Here is a 17527-nt window from a genome sequence, read left to right as displayed (position 1 = left end):
CGCCCCTCCTCTCCATGCCCCTCCTCTCCACGCCCCTCCTCTCCAAGCCCCTCCTCTCCAAGCCCCTCCTAATAATAATAATAATAATATGCCATTTAGCAGACGCTTTTATCCAAAGCGACTTACAGTCATGCGTGCATACATTTTTGTGTATGGGTGGTCCCGGGGATCGAACCCACTACCTTGGCGTTACAAGCGCCGTGCTCTACCAGCTGAGCTACAGAGGACTCCTCTCCACCGGCCTTCCTCTCCACAGCCCCTCCTCTCCACAGCCCCTCCCCTCCACAGCCCCTCCTCTCCACAGCCCCTCCTCTCCACAGCCCCTCCTCCACGCCCCTCCTCTCCACCAGCCCTCCTCTCCACGCCCCTCCTCTCCACGCCCCTCCTCTCATCCGGCCCTCCTCTCCACGCCCCTCCTCTCCACAGCCCTTCCTCTCCACAGCCCCTCCCCTCCACAGCCCCTCCTCTCCACCGGCCCTCCTCTCCACGCCCCTCCTCTCCAAGGTTCTCCTCTTCAAGCACCACCTCTCCACCGGTTCTCCTCTCCAAGCACCTCCTCTCCACCCACCCTCCTCTCCACGCCCCTCCTCTCCACGCCCCTACTCTCCACCGGTCCTCCTCTCCACAGCCCCTCCTCTCCACAGCCCTTCCTCTCCACAGCCCCTCCCCTCCACAGCCCCTCCTCTCCACAGCCCCTCCCCTCCACGCCCCTCCTCTCCACGCCCCTCCTCTCCACCGGCCCTCCTCTCCAAGGTCCTCCTCTCCACACCCCTCCTCTCCACGCCCCTCCTCTCCACACCCCTCCTCTCCACGCCCCTCCTCTCCACCGGCCCTCCTCTCCACGCCCCTCCTCTCCACCGGCCCTCCTCTCCAAGGTCCTCCTCTCCACACCCCTCCTCTCCACGCCCCTCCTCTCCACGCCCCTCCTCTCCACCAGCCCTCCTCTCCAAGGTCCTCCTCTCCACACCCCTCCTCTCCACGCCCCTCCTCTCCACACCCCTCCTCTCCACGCCCCTCCTCTCCACGCCCCTCCTCTCCACCGGCCCTCCTCTCCAAGGTCCTCCTCTCCACACCCCTCCTCTCCACGCCCCTCCTCTCCACCGGCCCTCCTCTCCAAGGTCCTCCTCTCCACACCCCTCCTCTCCACGCCCCTCCTCTCCACGCCCCTCCTCTCCACGCCCCTCCTCTCCACGCCTCTCCATGCATTATGGGGCATTGTGTGTAGATTGATGAGGATTTTTATTTATTTAATCAATTTTAGAATAAGGCTGTAACTTAACAAAATGTGGAAAAAGTCAAGGGGGTCTGAATACTTTCCGAAATGCACTGTAGATACATGCAGGTAGTTAGGTATACATGCAGGTAGTTAGGTATACATGCAGGTAGTTAGGTATACATGCAGGTAGTTAGGTATACATGCAGGTAGTTAGGTATACATGCAGGTAGTTAGGTATACATGCAGGTAGTTAGGTATACATGCAGGTAAATATAATACAACACTTTCTAACACTATTTGCTCTGTTTAACACCTTAAATATGCATCACCCATCTAGCTAGCTATTTGTAGCTAGCTAGTCTAGCGTTATCTAAACAATTGCCAGCTGCATCGCATTCACATTTTTTTTTTTACTTGAAATATTTGTTCAAACTAACTATCCTATCTATCTATCTATCTATCTATCTATCTATCTATCTATCTATCTATCTATCTATCTATCTATCTATCTATCTATCTATCTATCTATCTATCTATCTATCTATCTATCTATCTATCTATCTATCTATCTATCTATCTATCTATCTATCTATCTATCTATCTATCTATCTATCTATCTATCTATCTATCTATCTATCTATCTATCTATCTATCTATCTATCTATCTATCTATTCATTTCTGATGATCTATTGATCTAATCCATGACGTCTTGACGGCTGTGTTGCAAGCTAAATGCAAAAAAAAAAAGTAAACAAATTGTTTGGACCAATGAGAGTAGAGCTACTGACGTCACACACACATGGCCATATACGGCATTGCGTTGGCAGCCATGTTGGATCTTCTATCCGGTGATCTCCCTGGAACCGGGACCACGTTATACCTTCGGCATAGAGCAGTATATAATATTTACATTTACATTTTAGTCATTTAGCAGACGCTCTTATCCAGAGCGGCTTACAGTTAGTGAGTGCATACATTTTCATACATACATGTATAATAGATATATCTATATCATAGAGCCTAATCGTATTTACAGTTTTTACAAGTTTGTTATTACGTTTGTTAAAGTTCAATTTCTGCAACAACAAAAAAACTTTGATAAAATAAAAAACTATTACGTTCAAATGCCTCTCATGTGAAGAGGTGATGTGCGACATACGCTTAGCTTCCTGAAACGGGTCACATTGTCACTTCAACGCTTTAATCTCATGGTAAAACTAATCTACACTGTGGAAAACAAAGAAAATAAGGTTGGAGTCACGTGGTGGTGGTTAGTGTCATACTATTGGTTAGACAGTTTCCCCTTTAATGAGGTTGACAGTTAAAACTGTCTCTTACATTAGGCTGAGTCACACAGAGGCTCCAGCGGTGAAGTGAGGAGACACAAACCTACAACTGAGATAACAGCAGACGTTACAACCGTAGAAGTTACAACAGAAGAAGTTACAACAGTAGAAGTTACTGCATTTGAGCACAAGTCTGTAAAGATGTCAGAGGCAAACTATGACAACAGAGATGGATTTAAAGGCAAAACACCTAATGAAATAAAGACCATGGATATTGATGATTGTATATACAGCAACGAAACACCCATCAAGCCCTGCAGGAAGGATGGAGTTGGTGATCAACCATCAGGTAACAGTTTATCCTGGTATAGTGCTTGATACTGACACATACCCCAATACTGACACATACCCCAACACACACACACACACACACACACACACACACACACACACACACACACACACGCACACACACACACACACACACACACACACACACACTGTTGCTACTGTCTATTATCTATCCTGTTGCCTAGTTACTTGACCCTTACCTCCATGTACAGTTCTTTCAGAAAGTAACGTTAGTGTCATGTCTCCTCCATTTTGCTCGTATTAAGCACACGTTTTGAAATCAGCAAGGGATTCCTGCATAGCTTTAAAATCTGACCGTAGTTTTGACACAGCCAGATCACCAGTCGGGGCCACAGCATACATAGTAGTATCCTCTGTCACGTCTCCTCCCGTTGCTCCCCTCCGGCGCTCTGATTCGCAGGTCTACTGAGCCACCGGTCTGAGCGCACCACCTCGGCAAACACAGGAATGGAAACCCAACGCACCCTAAACACCTCCAGCGCACCTGCACCTCATCATCTCATCACCACCCCTATATAGCCCTGGGCTGTTCAGTGTTGTGTTGTGTGTGATTGTTAGTGTCATGTCTTGTACTCCCTCGTTGTTGTTCTCTTGCTCAGTGTTAAAGTAAACCTTTACATTGTTGATTCCTGCGTCCTGCCTCTTCGTATCCTCAGTACTGCTTGCTACATAAATAGATCCGCTAGCCTATTAGCGACGTTATGACTGACTTGTGATCATTGCCCTTGCTAGTTTGATTGTATTGACATACCCAGCCTTAGTTATATTTATTCGTTTTGTCCAGAATATTGAAACGGTGCATCTTGAATGTAGTCAGCAAACAATATACCAGGCCAGCTGTGATTTACAACCAGATAGCAATATTTTTTTTGGTGCCCAAAAGTTCCCAAACGGCCCACCCCAGTGAAGGAAAGCCACCTTGTGTGAATATATTTCACGTGCTTTACGATTGTGTTGTCTACGTTGTGAATGATTTCTCTATTGTACTACATCATTGATAAGTCGCATACCTCCATGATACGCATCAGTAGGGATTAAAAGTGAGTATACCACTGAAACAAAAGTGGGCGTATCCCCTCCACTACACCACTGGCCCTTTGTGTTTTACAAAAAGTCTCTTACATGAGTGGTTACGGTTGCTGTCCTTTAACAATCACGAACCTGTCACAAACTGAAGGCCTATAGGTTTGCGCAAACATGTCTGTAATAGATAAGGCTGTTAAGATATTAATGTATCAAGAAAGGAGTGTATATATTTGGCCTGGCGAAGCGGTTTTATGCTGGTCTCAGGAAGAAAAGTACGAGTCCTCACTGTCCAAGACAGAGCCAAGCACGAGACACTGTGTGGTCTCGAGACCGGATGAGTACTACAACACTGGTATTCAAAATGGACAAAATCTACCCACAATACCCCATAATGACGCAGTGCAAACATGTAAGACATTTTTGCAAATTTATTGAAAATGAAATATCTAATTTACATATGTATTCACACCCCTGAGTCAATGCATCTTAGAATCACCTTTGGCAGCGATTACAGCTGTGAGTCTCTGGGTAAGTCTCTAAGAGCTTTTACACACCTGGATTGTACAATATCTGCCCATTTATTCTTTTCATCTGTCAAATTCGTTGTTGATCATTGCTAGACAACCATTTTCAAGTCTTGCCATAGATTTTCAAGCAGATTTAAGTAAACTGTAACTCTGCAAACTTCTTGTGGCCTTGTGTTTTAGGTTATTGTCTTGTTGAATGGTGAATTCATCTCCAAGTGTCTGGTGGAAAGCAGACTGAACCAGGTTTTCGTCTAGGATTTTGCCTGTGTTTAAATCCAGTCAGTTTCTTTTTTTTTTTTATCCTGAAAAACTATGGAGAGTGGTACTCAGTAATGTGTTGTATTGGATTTGCCCCAAACATAACACTTTGTATTGAGGACAAAATGTGAATTGCTTTGCCACATGTTTTGCAGTATTACTTTAGTGCCTTGTTGCAAACAGGATGCACGTTTAGGAATATTTTTATTCTGTACAGCTCTGTTTTTTTTGTTTACCCATCTACCAATAGGTGCCCTTCTTTGCGAGGCATTGGAACACCACCCTGGTCTCTGTGGTTGAATCTGTGTTTGAAATTCACTGCTCGACTGAGGGACCTTACAGATCATTATAGGTGTAGGGTACAGAGATGAGGTAGTCATTCAAAAATCACTACTATTGCACACAGATTGAGTCCATGCAACGTATTATGTGACTTGTTAAACAACTTTTTACTCCTGAACATATTAAGGCTCGCCATAACAAAGGGGTTGAATACATATTGACTCGAGACATTTCAGCTTTTCATTTTTAATTAATTTGTAAACATTTCTAAAAACATAACTCCAGACCAGGCCAGTGACACATTTTTATTTATTTAGACTGTAACACAACAAAATGTGAAAAAAGTCACTTTCTGATGACCCCGTATCCGTGCACATGGACTCGGTACTGGTACTCACTGTATATAGCCATGTTATTTTTACTTGTTCATGTTATTTGTTATTCACAGTGTATTTGTTATTATTTTTTACTCTGCATTGTTGGAAAAGGACCCATAAGTCAGCATTTCACTTTTAGTCTGCACCTGTTGTTTATGAAGCATGTGAAAAAAAGAAAAATTGATTTGATTTGGACTGAAATAGGTGCCAGTACTCATTTTGGGTGCCTGAACTCTGCAATATGTTTAAGCCAGTGTTCTATAAGAGGTTCTGGAACTCAAGCAGTATAAAGTGTGAGGTGCTGGAACTCAGTTCTGGTGTTCTGTCCCATGTCAAGTTTGTGTTTTTTCCTCGGTGCTTCAAAGAGCAAATGGACACAAAAGTTGATGCAAATACAACGCTGATAAAGAGCAAGTTCTTATGGTAATAATTTGTGCTTCAGTGTTTTATCAGTGGTGGAAGAGATACTCTGGAGCTGCTGCAGTGAGTCTGGGGCTGCTGTGTGTTCTCCTATTGGCTGGGATCATAGGCCTGTTGCTCTACCGTGAGTTTGATATGTTCTCAATCAAACTTTCTCTTAATCATCAGTGGTGTAATGATCAGGGATCAATTCCATTTAAACTCCATTCAATTAAATTCAGAAAGCACACCAAATTCCAATTCAACATTTTCCTCATTGAAAAGCATTGAAGATAATTGGAATTAAATTTGAAATCCAGTGTACTTCCTGAATAGACTGGAATTGAAATGCAATTGAACCCAACCCTGGTAATGATAGATTAACTTTTCCACTGTTACCTTGGTCGTTGATGGTATTATTTCACAGAGCGAAACCAATTAACCAGATCCAACACCCTGACCAAAGAGAGAGACCAGTTACAGACCAGCGGCAACAACCTGACTGAAGAGAGAGACCAGCTACAGACCAGCAACAACACCCTGACTACAGAGAGAGACCAGTTACAGACCAGTTACAACACCCTGACCAAAGAGAGAGACCAGCTACAGACCAGTAACAACACCCTGACCAAAGAGAGAGACCAGTTACAGACAAGCTACAACACCCTGACCAAAGAGAGAGACCAGCTACAGACCAGCTACAACACCCTGACCAAAGAGAGAGACCAGCTACAGACCAGTTACAAAACTCTGACCAAAGAAAGAGACCAGCTACAGACTATATCCAACACTCTGACCAAAGAGAGAGACCAGCTACAGACCAGAAACAACACCCTGACTACAGAGAGAGACCAGTTACAGACCAGCTATAACACCTTGACCAAAGAGAGAGACCAGCTACAGACCAGTTACAACACCCTGACCAAAGAGAGAGACCAGCTACAGACCAGTTACAACACCCTGACCAAAGAGAGAGACCAGCTACAGACCAGAAACAACACCCTGACTACAGAGAGAGACCAGTTACAGACCAGCTATAACACCTTGACCAAAGAGAGAGACCAGCTACAGACCAGCTATAACACCCTGACCAAAGTGAGAGACCAGCTACAGACCAGATACAACACCCTGACCAAAGAGAGAGACCAGTTGCAGATCAGTTACAACACCCTGACCAAAGAGAGAGACCAGTTGCAGATCATTTCCAACACTCTGACCAAAGAGAGTGGCCAGCTACAGACCAGATACAACACCCTGACCAAAGAGAGAGACCAGTTGCAGATCAGTTACAACACCCTGACCAAAGAGAGAGACCAGTTGCAGATCAGTTCCAACACCCTGACCGAAGAAAGAGACCAGCAACAGACCAGATACAACACCCTGACTGCAGACAGAGACCAGCAACAGACCAGATACAACACCCTGACCAAAGAGAGAGACCATCTACAGACCAGATACAACACCCTGACCAAAGAAAGAGACCAGTTGCAGATCAGTTACAACACCCTGACCAAAGAGAGAGACCAGTTACAGACCAGTTACAACACTCTGACCAAAGAGAGAGACCAGCTACAGACCAGATCCAACACTCTGACCAAAGAGAGAGACCAGCTACAGACCAGATCCAACACTCTGACCAAAGAGAGAGACCAGCTACAGACCAGAAACAACACTCTGACCAAAGAGAGAGACCAGCTACAGACCAGATCCAACACTCTGACCAAAGAGAGAGACCAGCTACAGACCAGAAACAACACCCTGACTACAGAGAGAGACCAGTTACAGACCAGCTATAACACCCTGACTACAGAGAGAGACCAGCAACAGACCAGATACAACACCCTGACCAAAGATAGAGACCATCTACAGACCAGATACAACACCCTGACCAAAGAGAGAGACCAGTTGCAGATCAGTTACAACACCCTGACCAAAGAGAGAGACCAGTTGCAGATCAGTTCCAACACCCTGACCGAAGAAAGAGACCAGCAACAGACCAGATACAACACCCTGACCAAAGAGAGAGACCAGCAACAGACCAGATACAACACCCTGACCAAAGAGAGAGACCAGCTACAGACCAGATACAACACCCTGACCAAAGAGAGAGACCAGTTGCAGATCAGTTCCAACACCCTGACCAAAGAGAGAGACCAGCAACAGACCAGATACAACACCCTGACCAAAGAGAGAGACCAGCAATAGACCAGATACAACACCCTGACCAAAGAGAGAGACCATCTTCAGACCAGTTACAACACCCTGACCAAAGAGAGAGACCAGCAACAGACCAGATACAACACCCTGACCAAAGAGAGAGACCATCTTCAGACCAGATACAACACCCTGACCAAAGAGAGAGACCAGCTACAGACCAGATCGAACACTCTGACCAAAGAGAGAGACCAGCTACAGACCAGATCCAACACTCTGACCAAAGAGAGAGACCAGCTACAGACCAGAAACAACACTCTGACCAAAGAGAGAGACCAGCTACAGACCAGATCCAACACTCTGACCAAAGAGAGAGACCAGCTACAGACCAGAAACAACACCCTGACTACAGAGAGAGAGACCAGTTACAGACCAGCTATAACACCCTGACTACAGAGAGAGACCAGCAACAGACCAGATACAACACCCTGACCAAAGATAGAGACCATCTACAGACCAGATACAACACCCTGACCAAAGAGAGAGACCAGTTGCAGATCAGTTACAACACCCTGACCAAAGAGAGAGACCAGTTGCAGATCAGTTCCAACACCCTGACCGAAGAAAGAGACCAGCAACAGACCAGATACAACACCCTGACCAAAGAGAGAGACCAGCAACAGACCAGATACAACACCCTGACCAAAGAGAGAGACCAGCTACAGACCAGATACAACACCCTGACCAAAGAGAGAGACCAGTTGCAGATCAGTTCCAACACCCTGACCAAAGAGAGAGACCAGCAACAGACCAGATACAACACCCTGACCAAAGAGAGAGACCATCTTCAGACCAGATACAACACCCTGACCAAAGAGAGAGACCAGTTACAGACCAGATACAACACCCTGACCAAAGAGAGAGACCAGCTACAGAAAGAGACAGAACGTCTGAAACAATCTTTGGTTGAGAAAGGTGAGGGAAATTGATTGTTTGACAGTCTCTGTATCAGTTCACATGCCACTTATAAACAGGCAATTCAACTTACATTAAAGGAAAAATCTATGACTTCCAAACCGACCATTAGTTAGTGCCCTGGCTTCCTCAAGTGTTTGATTGAGACTTAATTCAATGTGATATTAAAGTGACTAAAGCGAGACATTTTCAACTTAAAGAGTGTCCGCAAGGATGGAAGAAGCTTGGTAGCAGTTGTTACTACATCTCTACTAAGAAGAACACCTGGGAGAGGAGCAGACAGGACTGCAGAGATAGAGGAGCAGACATGGTGATCATCAACAGCCAAGACAAACAGGTGTGTGAGAGAGAGAGAGAAAGAGAGAGAGAGAAAGAGAGAGAGAGAGAGAGAGAGAGAGAGAGAGAGAGAGAGAGAGAGAGAGAGAGAGAGAGAGAGAGAGAGAGATATTGGAACAGTGGACAGCCTGATTCTATGTGTTGTTTCTTCTACAGGTATTGGAACAGTGGACAGCCTGATTATATGTGTTGTTTCCTCTACAGGTATTGGAACAGTGGACAGCCTGATTCTATGTGTTGTTTCTTCTACTGGTATTGGAACAGTGGACAGCCTGGTTCTATGTGTTGTTTCTTCTACAGGTATTGGAACAGTGGACAGCCTAATTCTATGTGTTGTTTCTTCTACAGGTATTGGAACAGTGGACAGCCTGATTCTATGTGTTGTTTCCTCTACAGGTATTGGAACAGTGGACAGCCTGATTCTATGTGTTGTTTCTTCTACAGGTACTGGAACAGTGGACAGCCTGATTCTATGTGTTGTTTCTTCTACAGGTATTGGAACAGCGGAGAGCCTGATTCTATGTGTTGTTCCTACTACAGGTATTGGAACAGTGGACAGCCTGATTCTATGTGTTGTTTCTTCTACAGGTACTGGAACAGTGGACAGCCTGATTCTATGTGTTGTTTCTTCTACAGGTACTGGAAAAGTGGACAGCCTGATTCTATGTGTTGTTTCTTCTACAGGTATTGGAACAGTGGACAGCCTGATTCTATGTGTTGTTTCTTCTACAGGTATTGGAACAGTTGACAGCCTGATTCTATGTGTTGTTTCTTCTACAGGTATTGGAACAGTGGACAGCCTGATTCTATGTGTTGTTTCTTCTACAGGTCCTGGAACAGTGGACAGCCTGATTTTATGTGTTGTTTCTTCTACAGGTACTGGAACAGTGGACAGCCTGATTCTATGTGTTGTTTCTTCTACAGGTATTGGAACAGTGGACAGCCTGATTCTATGTTTTGTTTCTTCTACAGGTGTTGGAACAGTGGACAGCCTGATTCTATGTGTTGTTTCTTCTACAGGTATTGGAACAGTGGACAGCCTGATTCTATGTGTTGTTTCTTCTACAGGTATTGGAACAGTGGACAGCCTGATTATATGTGTTGTTTCTTCTACAGGTGTTGGAACAGTGGACAGCCTGATTCTATATGTTGTTTCTTCTACAGGTATTGGAACAGTGGACAGCCTGATTCTATGTGTTGTTTCTTCTACAGGTATTAGAACAGTGGACAGCCTGATTCTATGTGTTGTTTCTTCTACAGGTACTGGAACAGTGGACAGCCTGATTCTATATGTTGTTTCTTCTACAGGTATTGGAACAGTGGACAGCCTGATTCTATGTGTTGTTTCTTCTACAGGTATTAGAACAGTGGACAGCCTGATTCTATGTGTTGTTTCTTCTACAGGTACTGGAACAGTGGACAGCCTGATTCTATGTGTTGTTTCTTCTACAGGTATTAGAACAGTGGACAGCCTGATTATATGTGTTGTTTCTTCTACAGGTGTTGGAACAGTGGACAGCCTGATTCTATATGTTGTTTCTTCTACAGGTATTGGAACAGTGGACAGCCTGATTCTATGTGTTGTTTCTTCTACAGGTATTAGAACAGTGGACAGCCTGATTCTATGTGTTGTTTCTTCTACAGGTACTGGAACAGTGGACAGCCTGATTCTATGTGTTGTTTCTTCTACAGGTACTGGAAAAGTGGACAGCCTGATTCTATGTGTTGTTTCTTCTACAGGTATTGGAACAGTGGACAGCCTGATTCTATGTTTTGTTTCTTCTACAGGTGTTGGAACAGTGGACAGCCTGATTCTATGTGTTGTTTCTTCTACAGGTATTGGAACAGTGGACAGCCTGATTCTATGTGTTGTTTCTTCTACAGGTATTGGAACAGTGGACAGCCTGGTTCTATGTGTTTTTTCTTCTACATGTATTGGAACAGTGGACAGCCTGATTCTATGTGTTGTTTCTTCTACAGGTACTGGAACAGTGGACAGCCTGATTCTATGTGTTGTTTCTTCTACAGGTACTGGAACAGTGGACAGCCTGATTCTATGTGTTGTTTCTTCTACAGGTACTGGAAAAGTGGACAGCCTGATTCCATGTGTTGTTTCTTCTACAGGTATTGGAACAGTGGACAGCCTGATTCTATGTGTTGTTTCTTCTACAGGTACAGGAACAGTGGACAGCCTGATTCTATGTGTTGTTTCTTCTACAGGTATTGGAACAGTGGACAGCCTGATTCTATGTGTTGTTTCTTCTACAGGTATTGGAACAGTGGACAGCCTGATTCTATGTGTTGTTTCTTCTACAGGTATTGGAACAGTGGACAGCCTGATTCTATGTGTTGTTTCTTCAACAGGTATTGGAACAGTGGACAGCCTGATTATATGTGTTGTTTCTTCTACAGGTATTGGAACAGTGGACAGCCTGATTCTATGTGTTGTTTCTTATACTGGTATTGGAACAGTGGACAGCCTGATTCTATGTGTTGTTTCTTCTACAGGTATTGGAACAGTGGACAGCCTGATTCTATGTGTTGTTTCTTCTACAGGTATTGGAACAGTGGACAGCCTGATTCTATGTGTTGTTTCTTCTACAGGTACTGGAACAGTGGACAGCCTGATTCTATGTGTTGTTTCCTCTACAGGAATTGGAACAGTGGACAGCCTGATTCTATGTGTTGTTTCTTCTACAGGTATTGGAACAGTGGACAGCCTGATTCTATGTGTTGTTTCTTCTACAGGTATTGGAACAGTGGACAGCCGGATTCTATGTGTTGTTTCTTCTACAGTTACTGGAACAGTGGACAGCCTGATTCTATGTGTTGTTTCTTCTACAGGTGTTGGAACAGTGGACAGCCTGATTCTATGTGTTGTTTCTTCTACAGGTATTGGAACAGTGGACAGCCTGATTCTATGTGTTGTTTCTTCTACAGGTATTGGAACAGTAGAGAGCCTAATGGTGGTGTAGCTGAGAACTGTGTGTATTTCTACTCCCGGTCATCAGACACAGGAGCATGGTGGGACTATGACTGTTCCTATCAATACAGATGGATCTGTGAGAAATAGGATTCTCTGTACTGCTAGAGACCATTTCAGACAGATGTTTTAAATCTTTAAACCCAGACTTGGACGAAACAAAATAGCGATTGATTTGCAACGCTTGTAGTTAACCATTGATTCCTTCCAAACCACTCATTGTTGAATTTCTGATTTCCTACTTGATGTGTAATGTTTATGTCCAATGACGATGAGCACCGATACCTTGTATCTATAATTTGTTCTTAACTGATTTGCCTAGTTAAATTAAAAATAAATACAAATTCTGCGGTGATATAGTGAGTGACAGAACACTGAACCAATCACGGCGCAACTAGAGAACATTACCAAAGCATACGCTCTGTATATTCCACTGGCTGCCCCACCACCCCAGAAAGCACTGAGCGAGGCTGAAATACCTGCATTCAGGAGCTGCCTTACTCAAGAAAGAGAACATGTCGTAGCCGGCCGCGACCTGGAGACCCATGGGGCGGCGCACAATTGGCCCAGTGTCGTCCAGGGAAAGAATGGCTGGCAGGGATGTAGCTCAGTTGGTAGAGCATGGCGTTTGCAACGCCAGGGTTGTGGGTTCGATTCCCATGGGGGGGCAATATGAAAAATAAAAAAATTATGTATGGACTCACTAACTGTAAGTCGCTCTGGATAAGAGCGTCTGCTAAATGACTAAAATGTAAAAATGTATGCGGCTTCATTAACTCAAATATATATATTTTTACATTGTTTGCAAACTGATATGTGACATGAATTAATGCCAAAATAACATGCAAAACAGGCAAAAATATTAAATAAATGATTATTATATATATATATATATATATATATATATATATATATATATATTATGTGTGTGTGTATTTAAAAAAAAAATCTAAACAGGTGAGGCCCTGAATTGTGTTCATTTCTTGTGGAATTGAAAAAAGTTAGCGTTTAATACGGTTGAAATGTTTACAAACTAGATGCACTGAAATGAAAGCAACTTCTGACAATGAACACTCGGATTATAGTGATTTTATGTCTCATCAAAACAAACAAACCATGTAAAGTGTGTTTAGAGGTGTAATCTAGAGCCAGGCTTGTTGATTTTTAATCCGAGGGTTTCCTGCTATTGAAGTGAGATCTATTACGCTGGCCCGGGTTGAACTGGACAATGGGCCGTCACGTCATTGGGCTAAAGCGGGGAGGGAGGAGCACCCTTCTCAAATCAAACAGTAATCTGCGCCCCACGGTCATGTTGTCAACAAAGCAGCATCATGCATCGTCAAGAAACATACAACATCTCTTTTCCATTAAATACATGTTTGAATTTTCTAACTAGATTTCATTGGGAAGGCATTTAAAGCCTTTTTATCAAAAGCAATCACTTAATTTGCATGTGAAAACACAGAATGCTACTCATTTCTCCATGTGCTTATTTACGTCACTTTTGTTTTGAGACGACTTTGCCGTCGGCCAGAGCGGAGCACCTGATTCATGCCTGGGAGGCAGCCCGGCTCCAAAAGGAATGCAATCACTTTTCACCCGGTTCAAACTCCTCCCAACGTGGTAACCCGGCCCAAGATAAACGAATCCCCTCACTGACACACTTGTTGAATTATGCAAGAGAACAAGACAACACAGTAATTCAGAGGTGACTGAAATTTCATTTTCTTTATTTAAAAAAAAAAAAATAAAATACCTGATACAATAACAAAATGTATATATGAGTACATTCTTACATGAAATGAGCGCCGGAAGTTGCACAGAATGTTCACAACGTTGAAGTTTGCGGTCAGCAGACCTGAAATTTGCTCAGTGACATAATTTTTTTTTGAGGGAACATTGCTCATCATTACCCGGGAACATGGGACTAATCTGAAATCCTTCCTCGGAATGTATCCTGCCAAGCGGAAGGATACTATATTGGAGTAATCCGATAGCTAACGTAACCGTGGTTACACACGTAAACCTTCGTTTTGTTTGTATAGCTTGTTTGACCCGAGTTGTGTCAAGTCACTCCGGTTCACACTAACCGTGTGCAGAAAGTAGTCCGTCATAACTTTTTTCCCCACTGATCTTTGTCGATAGCGCCTGCTAAATTCAGGGCAGCCATGTTGGCGAGAGCAGTAGCAACACTTTAGCAGTTCTCCAATGGCTAACGTTATATCTTTCAAAAAAGCAGCGGTAGCAAGGATTATCTAAGTATACTGAGCAGCTCATGTTATAGACAGAAGCATGCTACATGGCAGACCAAAACCCGAACTCATCTCTCGGCACGTCCGGCCCATCCATTATCTCAGCCAATCATGGCTAGCGGGAAGGTTCCTGTCTTTTTCCATGGGCTCTATGCCGACCTTCGAGGTATAACGTGGTCCCGGTTCCAGGGACATCACTGGATAGAAAAGCCAATATGGCTGCCAACGCAATGCCATATATGGACATGTGTTTGTGATGTCCGAACTCAGTAGCTCTCCTCTCATTGGTCCAAACGATTTGTTAGCTTTTTTTTTTTAGCTTGCAACACAGCCATCAAGGCGTCATAGATGAGATGAATTGATCATCAGAAATGGTTACAGTTAGATTGGCTAGTTAGTTTGAAAATACATGTAAAGTTTTTTTCAAATAAAAAAAACTAATCTGAATGCGATGCACAAGAGTTCTATTCACAAAATGCTCAGCTGGCGACTGTTTAGCTAATGCTAATTAGCTAGCTACAAATAGCTAGCATTAGCTACAAATAGCTAGCTAGATGGGTGATGCATATTTAAGGTGTTAAACAGGAACTCTGGAGCTCAGGCCCAGATCAACACTGCATTTATATGGTCTAATGGCCAACACCACAATAACAAAATACTCTATCTGTGCTATTAAGTATAGTAGGGCTGCCTATACTAGGGTTAGTAGGGATCAGGCTTTCCTGACCTGTCAGTAATCTTGCTCTGATTTGTCATCCTAAGGGTCCCAGAGATAAAATGTAGCATAGTTTTGTTTGATCAAATCAATTTTTATATTCAAATCTAGGAACTGGGTTCTACAGTTTGAACCCCTGTTGTGTCTGGCTCCACACCCACCCCGCCAGGCCATCTAGATGTGTGAAAGTTAGTGTATAAGCTAATGATCCATCATGTATGACATTCCTGGGAGTTTGTAAACTTACATTTTGTTTTACCATATCATTTTTGTATGTTGTCTATAGTTATGTACTTGAAAATGTATCAATTGACCAATTCGGCACATTTGGGCAGACTTCATACAAAATAGTCCAGTATTGCAATGCTTCACTGGATCAATCTGAAACTTTGCACACACACTGCTGCCATCTAGTGGCCACAATCTAAATTGCGTCTAAACTGCAATATTATATTGTGGCCTTTCTCTTGCATTTAAAAAGTGATGGAATAAAACATATATAGAAAACGCATATTTTTTTGTTTGTATTATCTTTTACCAGATCTAATGTGTTATATTCTCCTACATTAATTTCACATTTCCACAAAGTCTATGCATATCCTTGCTTCAGGTCCTGAGCTACAGGCAGTTAGATTTGGGTATGTCATTTTAGGGGCGTGGAGAGGAGGGCCTGTGGAGAGGAGGGCCGGTGGAGAGGAGGGCCGGTGGAGAGGAGGGCCGGTGGAGAGGAGGGGCGTGGAGAGGAGGGGCTGTGGAGAGGAGGGGCGTGGAGAGGAGGGGCGTGGAGAGGAGGGGCTGTGGAGAGGAGGGCCGGATGAGAGAAGGGGCGTGGAGAGAAAGATGTACGTTAAGCACCATGTCACCAATCTGAAATGGTGGCAGCATCTCACACTATGCTGTGAGATATCCACCATTCAAAGCACATTGCACAACATGGCCTGGTAGTAGCCTTCACACTGGGAGATTTCATAAGCCGATTGTTTACACTGTGTTAGCTGTAAAAACATTGGGAGAGGATACAGCCCATTCTCCTAACGTTGTTGACCCTGTCATACTATGATAGCAAAGGAGCCTTGTCCGCTGGATACGGCGTGTGAATGACAGTGAAAACACAGAATGACAGCTAGCCTAACGATATGACTGAGAGTGTGTATCCCTCTACCCCCACTAGTTGCCTCCATGGTAACAGCTAGCCTAACGATATGACTGAGAGTGTGTTTCCCTCTACCCCCACTAGTTGCCTCCATGGTAACAGCTAGCCTAACGATATGACTGAGAGTGTGTTTCCCTCTACCCCCACTAGTTGTCTCCATGGTAACAGCTAGCCTAACGATATGACTGAGAGTGTGTTTCCCTCCACCCCCACTAGTTGCCTCCATGGTAACAGCTAGCCTAACGATATGACTGAGACTATGCTAAGACCACACATTTTCAACCTCTCACTTCCTCTTCCTCTCTCTCTCTCTCTCTCTCTCTTTCCTATTTAGTCACACATACACACACAAACACACGTACACAAACACACACACACACACAGGAGATAGAGGCAGAAAGAGAGAGAGAGCTGACAGATATTGGGAGAAAGAAAGAAGAGGAGAGGGAGAAAGAGAGAGGAGAGGAGAGGAGAGATGAGGAGAGGAGAGGAGAGGAGAGGAGAGGAGAGGAGAGGAGAGGAGAGGAGAGGAGAGGAGAGGAGAGGAGAGGAGAGGAGAGGAGAGGAGAGGAGAGGAGAGGAGAGGAGAGGAGAGGAGAGGAGAGGAGAGGAGACACTCATTGAGAGGTCATTAAGGTCGGATAAATAACTAACTGTCTACTATCTGATGACAGGATCAATAAGTAACTGTCCACTATCTGATGACAGGATCAATAACTAACTGTCCACTATCTGATGACAGGATCAATAAGTAACTGTCCACTATCTGATGACAGGATCAATAACTAACTGTCCACTATCTGATGACAGGATCAATAACTACTGTCCACTATCTGATGACAGGATCAATAACTAACTGTCCATTATCTGATGACAGGATCAATAACTAACAATGGTGAACCGGTGTCCTGAGGTTGTGAACTGGTGTCCTGAGGTGGTCAACTGGTGTCCTGAGGTGGTCAACTGGTGTCCTGAAGTGGTGAACCGGTGTTCTGAGGTCAATACACACTGCCACAAATGGTAATGTTAACCATCCAGAGATGTGGGGGTCAATGGGAGTCTTATGCAAATGATCAACATGCAATTTCCAGGAAGTCATTTGCCTTTTTTCCAGTAAGAAGGATGTGACACGCTGACTCCCACACAGAGCTGTTGTCACACCCATTCACACTTCTGTACTTAGTGACTCCCACACAGAGCTGTTGTCACACCCAT

At 44.1% G+C, this 17527-nt stretch overlaps 1 protein-coding gene across 1 annotated transcript; it reads left to right on the top strand.

Moving 5' to 3' along the window:
• Positions 1-2696: 2696 nt before the first annotated feature.
• On the top strand, positions 2697-8310 carry LOC311119720 (uncharacterized protein). Its single transcript, XM_084194383.1, has 3 exons — positions 2697-2852; positions 5788-5889; positions 6172-8310. The coding sequence occupies exons 1-3, from the start codon at positions 2705-2707 to the stop codon at positions 7947-7949; spliced, it is 2028 nt and encodes a 675-aa protein (XP_084050509.1). The 5' UTR covers positions 2697-2704; the 3' UTR covers positions 7950-8310.
• The last annotated feature ends 9217 nt before the right edge of the window (positions 8311-17527 follow it).

Source organism: Coregonus lavaretus (genome assembly GCF_964263955.1).
Source record: "Coregonus lavaretus genome assembly, contig: HAP1_SCAFFOLD_336, whole genome shotgun sequence".
Classification (NCBI taxonomy): Eukaryota; Metazoa; Chordata; class Actinopteri; order Salmoniformes; family Salmonidae; genus Coregonus; species Coregonus lavaretus.
The sequence above is the reverse complement of the archived record's forward strand: the minus strand, read 5'-3'. Positions and strand labels throughout refer to the sequence as shown.

Bases quoted from the DNA above. Each gene is read 5' to 3' on its own strand.
- LOC311119720 (XM_084194383.1), top strand. From the start codon at position 2,705: ATGTCAGAGGCAAACTATGACAACAGAGATGGATTTAAAGGCAAAACA. The intron at 2,853-5,787 runs GTAACAGTTTAT...TTTGTGCTTCAG, and splicing joins AGTTGGTGATCAACCATCAG to TGTTTTATCAGTGGTGGAAG. The intron at 5,890-6,171 runs GTGAGTTTGATA...ATTATTTCACAG, and splicing joins CATAGGCCTGTTGCTCTACC to AGCGAAACCAATTAACCAGA.